Here is a 9031-nt window from a genome sequence, read left to right as displayed (position 1 = left end):
GATGCTCATCTTGATAAATTCAAGGAGAACATGGGAGCGTACTTGGAGGAGCAAGGTGAGCGTTTCCACCAGGATATACTGGACTTTGAACGTCGCGACCAAGGACAGTATAACGAGAACATGATGGGTGACTACATTTGGGGGCTGATTCGTGAAAGTGATTTACAGTATAATCGTAAATCTTGAAAAACTACTCACTTCTAAATCTTTTGTAGTCATTTTTGTATTACTTTAGTATAAATACATGTTAATTTGGATTCGTATGTTGTTTTTTTCTGACTTTATGTGAACGAAAAGACACAAATTTGCCTGTTTTCTCGTTGGAAATAGGTACATTTCAAAATATCACTGTCCTGTTCACAAAAGCAAAGTTTTTGGGGAATAATAGCCATTTTCTATGCTTTTGAGGAATAAGCAATTAGGAAATAACACTTACTACCCAGGAACAAAAATTGTGTTACATAGTGTAATTAGAATGGTAGACTCAACATGAACTGTATTTCAATCACAAATGTTTTCAAAACATTTTAAGCATTTAGGAATTTGTGTTTTATCATGAATCTTTTCATTTTAAAATAGGCAATGAAATGCTTCTCAATTTGTGCATAATTCCCATGTGAAGCCATCACCAGAGACAGCATGTGTGCCCATCTATGGCATAAGGGTTTACTATCACCGTAGCACATTTTCCAGCGCCTTCAGATGTGCAGGTCTGCATGATAAGGTGCTATATAAATCGAAGTTGTTGTTGTTTCACACTGGATTCATTCTCCACCACTGACAGAATATCATTCTGTGCAGTATAAGCTTTCTGCATCAGCATCTATCCTGTTTTCCAAGTGCTTATGCTGACACATTGAACCTGCATGAAATTCCCTGAACAGGTTATTTTCAGTGTAACATATGAGCAAACCTAGGAAATGTGACTGTAAAGTATTGATTTGATATATATTGATAACTTCAGCAGAAATGAAACACCTTGTGTGAAAGATAGAGAAATATATTGAAGTTATTGTGCGCTGTTTTTTAATGTAGCTACAAAAAGTCACCGGGGGGCGGTGGGGAATAACCAGAAGCAACTTGTGATGGACTTTAGTATGGAGAAACTGTTAGGATCTTTTATAAATAAAATTCAAGAATGTGCTGCTGAGTCACTTACAATAGGACCTCGATTTTGCATCTCATCCAGAGGAAAAGCATGGCAGAACTGTAAAAATACTGTGGTAAATTTGTATAAGGGTTACCAGCTGGTTTGTTTTGGTATTGATTTGTTACAGAACACAATGCAGTTTTTGTATTTTTTTTTTTTTACTGTATCCTGTGCTGTCTGTACAGCATTGCTCGTTTTCAGTCATTATGCCACAATTATCTTTAATAAAGGAAAATCCACAAAACAGCAGCAGTAGAAAGATCTCATTAAATTAGCTAGAACAGTTCAAGGACATCTTTGTTATGACCCTTTCTTCATAGTTATTAATAGGTCTGGATTCAGTGGTTTAAACAGTAAACCATTCCTACTGTATTCGCATCCTCTGAGAGGGAGTTATTTCATAAGCCCAAAGTGATTAGACAATTAGCACTGCTGAGACCATGCCTGTGCAAATACTTAACATGTTATTATTTTGAAGTATAAATATTCATGCCTTTATGTGAATAATCCTTTTTCAAAAGACTATAGTGTACCATAACACCACATTATAAATCTCATGCTAAATCACCAGCATGACGTATTGTCTCGTCACATTACGAGCAGTAGTAGCCTATTTCCTGTTAGATTTTGATATGTCACATTTCTCAACTTTTGTCAGTTTTTTGTTAAGTATATAGAAAACTACAAAGCAGTATTTAAGTCAGCATGTTAGTGTAACATTATTCAGCAGGTTTGATTCAACTTTATGAAGCAAAATGAGTTCATTCTATAGGGTGATGCAAAACTTTTGGCCAGAACTGTATAAATGTATCATGCTTCAGGGGACCCAAATACCTGTCCAAACTTACACACAAAGAGACTTTTGGCCATGGCTCCAGAGTATTTAGGATGAAGAGAAGTAAATAAAAAAAAATAAAACAAATGTAGGAACTGTCTTTTAAGTTGATGCAGTATTAATGAACAACTACTGTAGATGCAGCAAAAATGCCCCATTATACTGTGTCAGGCCAATGCTACTTAATCATGGGTTGCATGTGCAGAAAATGAAAGCTCCCTGTGACACACAAGACTTGACATGCAAAAAGAAAGCAGTTTGAAAGTGTTGACTGTTTAGAGTTGTTTAACATGTATAAATATAAAATAGAGGCGACTGAATTCCGAGGGGAATATGGAAGTTGGATAAAAGAAGGATAAATACAAAATGATTCCCAAGAGGAAGCTTGACTAGCTCATGGAAACAACCACCTTTTCATAAAATGGCAAATGCAATTTCCAAGGGACAATGTGGATAGCAGGGGGAGTCTTGCAGTTTATTCTAAAGCAGAATAACTGATACAATATTGAAAATGCCGCTTGTTGTTGTTTTATAAATGTATTCATTTATAAATGCAATTGGTTTGCATGCTGTGGGACCCGCCTTGGATATATGGTGCTGTTTTCTGTTTTTCAAATCCTGCACCTAGACACTATGGATAAAACAATGGCATGAGATATACCAGAGAACTTTAGAACCGTTCCTCCTCTCACTGCCTTCTGCCGCTAACTCAAGACCCCCCCCCCTGTTTAGACTGCACTTGTAGATCTCTGGATCCACCCCTCCTAATATTCACTGGACTTGCCTGAGCTCAGCACCACATTATACTGGATCCTCAGCTAACGCACTATCCTTGCACTATTGCATTACTAGTCTATTTGTAGATATAACTTGTTGCAATCCTAACTTGTAGCATCCTATTTCATGTGGTATTATTTGCACTTACTGGTAACTATACTGTATTTAAATATGAATCTTGCATTGTAATCATGTACTGCCCTATAACACCTGTAAGTCACCATGGATAAAAGCATCTGCCAAATAATAATAATAATAATAATAATAATATAATAATAATAATAATAATAATAATAATAATAATAATAATATATACATGGTTTGTTTTCTTGGTGCCTCAAATTAGAGGAGTAATCATTGTACAATGTGTCATCAGTATAAACAGCAGAACCTTAGTGTGACTTCTTCAAGTAGCTTCAGACTGAATAAATAATGTCATCAGTCTGCCCACTCACTATAAGATGAACTCCACCATGCTACCTGGACATGGCGAAACAGTGCAGCTTTTCAATGTCGTTTTTTTAACATTCAGGTTTTTCTGTTTATCAGCTAACTCCAAAAACATTGTATAAAGAATAGACTGCACAACAGTGTGCACATTTTATTATAACCTTTATTTACCTGCATGAAAACCTCAGTGTCAGTAATCAGTGATGTAGAAATAATAGGCACTCGTATGTTCAAATGTCAGATTGCACATGGATTACAGTCTTGCTGATCACCACCTTTTTTTTTTTAAATAGAAAAACCAGAGGGAGAAAATCAATTTCACAGCAGATAACAAAATGGACACGCTTAAAAGGATCAAAAGGGTGAGCCACTTCAGTAATTTCTGCTCATTATTGAGAAGATTTGCCATGTAGTTGTAAGACAGGGGTCCTAACAAGCACTCATTTTGTGCAATTAATGTTAATTGGAAAGGGTTCAAGACACAAAGTTGTCTGAATGGATCTTTCAACCAGCTGTCTAAATGACGCCTGCCATTACTGACCATGCTACCTGCTCCAGTACTGATTAACAAAGGCAGGGTGTAATTCAAGACTTTAGACATTCAAGTCGTGATGAGAGGCCAGGAGAATGCATTAGCAAACCCCCTCTGAGGTTAACACTTTTTCACTGCTTGCTGTGCTGAGTCCCATCAAGAAATGTTTTTTTGCAAAGTTTTGTGTAACAAAATACAATTAACACATTTTGCTTCATAAAGTCGAATGAAACCTGCTGAATAATATCAATTGTTAATCAGCACAGAAAGTCACTGCACCTGCTCGAAACAGAGTTTGTCATTTTTCGATCACATCTAGTGAATTTTATCCAACTGTAAGTAATAAGTTTCTTTTGATGCTCAAATATCAGTGATACGTTTCTTTTGATGCTCAGTATATTGTGTCTTCCTAGACTATGGCAGTATCATTTTGTAGTTTCTTTGATTACATGATGTTAAATAAAATATATAAATTATGTTCATATCGTTTATTATTTTTTTTTATTATCTTAAAAAAAAGAATCCTAAAATTCTAGCTAATGCAAAACTTTTAGCCATAGCTGTATCCAGACATCTGTGAGGAGCGAATACAGCACGTCACGCACACACCCTTTGTGTAGGATGAGTGAATATAGCCATTGGACATGAAAACACTTACCCCCTGACTGTGGTAAAGCTGGTTTGAAGTTAAAAATCAGTACAATATCCCATCTACGCGTATAGTACACATGCGTGAACAATTAACCCTTATGTACCCTCTGGGTGTCTGAAAGGGACTATTAGTAATTTCATATTGTGCTGGACAGCCCATTAATACAAGAGACGACAGCCATGTCTATTTTTTAAAGCTAACCATGTATTTTTTACATCAAGTACATGATGGGCATTTGGTCTTGAAGAATAGTTTCATGTGTTCAAAGCATTTCTTTTTTGTTAAAGTGACGCATTGCTTGTTACATATTTCACTATATTTCTTATGTTTTCTTTGGTGGCACTATATCACTTTAACAAATTATATCTAATCTATAGCTTCTCTGTAATGACACATATGGAGGGATTTGTATCTTTCCAATTGGAAACAGTTAGATTTTTTTTTTTTTTCAAAAGTGCTGCCAATAGCAATTTCCTTTGCCGATTATTGAAACCTATCGTTGTTCCAAGTATTATTGGGTCCATGAAACCTTTAACACAATTTGGTGAAGGATTCTTTGCTTTATTGTTAATCAACACAGTTGTGTTCAGTTGTGTTAAAGGATGACAACGTTATTGATCAACACAGAGTAAAACTGATACCAAAGTGAGCTTCTGTTTGGATTGGCGTAGATTTGAACTGAATGACATTCTGGCAGAGCGCTTTGATCTTTTCAATAAGCATACCGTGCTATTACAATTAGTAAATATTACCTTGAATATAACGCTATTCAGTAGGCTTGGTCGTGGCGGAAAGCAAAAGCACATCAGAATTCAATTAAAAAATGACATGGTTGCAATGATAAGTTATAGAACTACCTAAAACTAGAACTATTAAAACCCCTCTCAAATGCCAGTCAGATTTGGAGCAGAGGCTGCTTATTATTTTGAAGGCACATCAGCTGTGCAGTGCTTTCTCAAGAGGCCTTTAGGATTTTCACTTTAGTCCTGCTGCACTCCACTTCTTAGAATTGCCTTTTGATGATTTCCTCTCATTGTTCTTACTCTGTTAGCTCCTAGCTCAGCTTTCTACCCCACCGCAACATCAAAATTATTACTAAAAAGTTTTAGAGAGCCGTTTTACACAAAAAAGCCCCGACAATATTGTCTATTTTTGTGTTATGTTGTAGTTTCTCTTATGTGTATAGATGGAAGATGCATGGTAGTGGTGCAGTGAAGAAGCAAATTGATTGATAGATACCTCCGCTGTTGAGTACAGGTTTGATTGGGTAGGTATACTGCTTTAGATGGACAAAAACTAACATACTTACCTACATGCATCCTGGTATGAAAACGCACATTAAATCTTTTTACAGGTTAACTCTGCTCAGGTTCTTTGTATTTGGCACTGGAAGGAGTGGAGGGACAACACACATCAATCAATCAGTCAAGCAATTTTATTTTATATAGAGCCTTACATAGTGGACCACCATCACAAAGTGCTTTACAAGATGCAGTAAATACAAGAAAATCCATAAACTTCAAATACAGAGAAAAGCATAAAACATGACATACAGTAAAACACAATGCATAATACATCAAATACAGTGGGAAGTACACAATACATGATAGTAGCATAACACCTGAAATAGTACATAAAATATAGTGGAATCACAGAGTAGCTACTTTTAAAATGAATAAAGATGTATTCAGTAAACCAGCAGCAAAACAAAGCAATCAGAGAGACAGTGGTACAACAGTAATTTTAAACTAATCTTAAAATACTAGTAGTCTTATGATACTTAAATTGCCAAGCAAGTCATACAGTTAAAACATGAACACACCATGGTCTTTCAGTAATACACAAAGAAAGGAGGGCAATTTTAAGACTGTGTCTCCTTTCTTCTAAGTAAAATACAATAAATCAATGAAGCACACAAAGAGAGAGACTATGTAGAGCTGTAATGTTTACAACATTTATCTTTCTACCCAGACAAGGTTCACACATTAGTTTTCTACTTCATCACAAATCCACATAATCAAACAACATGCTTTTCAGAAATCCTAGCGCACCGATACAAGTGAAGCTCAGCAACATCAACGCCGGCAAAAACGTCTGGAACGCTGGACTACAAGGCAGTTACTCTGTTTCAGCTGAGGTACTTCCTCCAATCCTCCCTTTAAAACTAAAGAACATGAGTCTGTTTATACACAACAAACACAAACAGTAATCACATTTTGTCCTACCCTTTAAACACAAGAACAGCCGTGTCTCTCAGGCAGCTGTCATCCTGAATCTTTTATACCCATTCCAGATTCGTTAACAAGCTTCCAGTTCCCCATAAGCAGGATCATAAATTGTGCATTGCATGACAATGCTGTAAATAGTTGATATCGACAACATAAGTGTTGAGAAAACTGGCAGTAGCCTATCTTCTGTGTTCATGGCCCATTTCATTTATTCCTATTAAATAGCGGAAAGTGGGTTTGAAACTATTTTAACAGTAAAGAAATGTCTTAAATAAGAATGATAGTAATTGCGTGTGTATATACAGCCTCCAAATTACAAAACATTGCTGGACATTGTTTGAGTTTAAAAAAAAAAAAATATATATATATATATATATATATATATATATATATATATATATATATATATATATATATATATATATATTTATTTGTCAAATAAAACGTGTTATTATTTATTTGTTAATCTTTACAAAGTGTTACATTTGACCCCGACCACTGTTACAACTGCCCCCGGTCATGGGGTCAATTGTAACACCGAACTCTTTTCATTTTAAGAAATATTGTGCTCTTTATATTAGCTCTACAAACATAAAAACAGTGGGAATTTGTAACAGTCAGATGTAAGTTGTTTGTATAAAAAAAATGGCAAAACCAGCTCATATGGTTTCTGAGTAATGAAGCAAAATGTAAAAACGATTACAACTGTCCCCGGTCTCCCCTACTATATAACTTTGGAAACTGCATTTTGCATGAAAATGTAATAGAAATCATAACCTCTACCCTGCAAACAACACCCGTTACTACCACAGACGATATCAAATTATCTTTTTTTTTTTGTTGAAAATCTGAATTTTTGATAGAGTTGTAAATACAGTCATGTATGCATTTAAAAACGTTCAGTTTCAGAATGGTTATTTAGCATGTGTTGTTGAAAGGGGTTTTGAGGTAGTTCGACCCCCTCCACTCTTTCGTGGACTAACTGTCCCATGGTTAGCACACCCAAAATGTTGGCCTTTTATTATCTATCATTGAAAAGCTCTTTTTTATTCAATTTGTTGTGTTTATTGGGCGCACTGGGATGCTTGTTTGTGGCTGATGCTATATAAAGTAAATAAAATTGGTGTTGTGTATATTTAACGAAAAACTGACACAAATTGAAAAATGTGATATTTGAAAATCTAACATGAAGTACTGAACTACTATAATGGCTTCTGCTAGACTTTTTTGCGATATCACTTTGTAGTTTCTTTGATTGCATGATGTTGAATTCAAGGTCTAAATTATGTTCATATAAGATTTAGTATCAGTGTATCAGTCCTAAAATTCTAGGTGATGCAAATCTTTTGGCCATTGCTGTGTATACAGTAGGTGCCTACTATATCAGCTAGGGTAATACACTGGGATTATAATGAGGATCTCTAGTGGCATTTTTCCCATAAGGGCTTTACTTACTACAGCATACATTGATTCACAACAGCAGAACTTTATATATTTAATGTCCTGGGTTGCGCAGTGGAGATTTCCATAGTCGACGAACACGAGAAACGCCCGCACAAGATTCGCCCTCCCTTAGAATGCATTGTTAATCATAACCATTTCGATGCCCAAACCGTGGACCTCGGACATCATTCTGGAGGTGGATGGGTGAGGTCTGCCCAGATCCACGTTAGACATCCTCCTTCCTTTAACCTCGGGCCATGCCATCCTTCTCCCTTTCTCCAGGGACACAACGGGAAGGGCGACCTGGCCAGGGTCCCTCTCCCAGGCGCAGATCTGGAGCAGGGACTTGAACCCGGTGCGGAACTTGTTGTTGAGCCAGCAGTAGATGAAAGGGTTGTAGCAGGTGCTGCTCATGGCAAGCCAGTGGAAGGCAGAGTAGAGGGTGTTGTTGACACTTATGACCTTGCTGGAGGAGAGGACCAAGAAGCAGTTGAGGGGGAACCAGCAGACGGCAAACACCAGCACCACCAGCATGAGCGCCTTCACGGACTTCTGCTCGTGGCGCCACATTTCGCAGGTGTCATCCTCGACGTCATTGTGCCACCACAGCCTCTTTCGCACTATGGTGTAGGTGACGGTGATCACCAGCAGGGGCACCACGTACAGTATGATGAACGTGACCAAGTCCAGGTACTTGCAGTAGAGGTCCGAGGGAGCAGGGAAGTCTGGCAGGCACAGCTGCCGGGTGTTGTTTTGCCTGGATGACAGATAAAGAAGGTGTGATTTTGGAAAACATGGATCAAGAATTGATTTGGGGTTTGCTACGCATGTGGACTGGCAGAGCTATACTGGTGTTCTTTTCTGAAAAGAGACTAATATTGCAGATAGCAGACTGTTTGGTTCAAATTGCATGTACTGCTAACTATTGATAGAGACGATGCGTCTACAAACTCTTGCCCAACAA

The 9031-nt window shown here is 37.0% G+C and overlaps 1 protein-coding gene across 1 annotated transcript in view; it reads right to left on the bottom strand.

The window, feature by feature from the left end:
* Positions 1–5898: 5898 nt before the first annotated feature.
* LOC121309283 (probable G-protein coupled receptor 83) overlaps positions 5899–9031 on the bottom strand; it is a 3650-nt gene continuing 517 nt past the window's right edge. Inside the window, exons 2-3 of the mRNA XM_041242159.1 lie at positions 8220–8824; positions 5899–6552 (exon numbers count right to left, since the gene is read on the bottom strand). Of these exons, the coding sequence (XP_041098093.1) occupies positions 6515–6552; positions 8220–8824 (643 nt within the window). The 3' untranslated portion in view covers positions 5899–6514. The remainder of the gene's footprint in view (positions 6553–8219; positions 8825–9031) is intronic.

This window comes from Polyodon spathula, unplaced genomic scaffold (assembly GCF_017654505.1).
Source record: "Polyodon spathula isolate WHYD16114869_AA unplaced genomic scaffold, ASM1765450v1 scaffolds_1116, whole genome shotgun sequence".
NCBI lineage: Eukaryota > Metazoa > Chordata > Actinopteri > Acipenseriformes > Polyodontidae > Polyodon > Polyodon spathula.
Note: the sequence above shows the minus strand (reverse complement) of the source record. Positions and strands in the feature narration are given on the sequence as shown.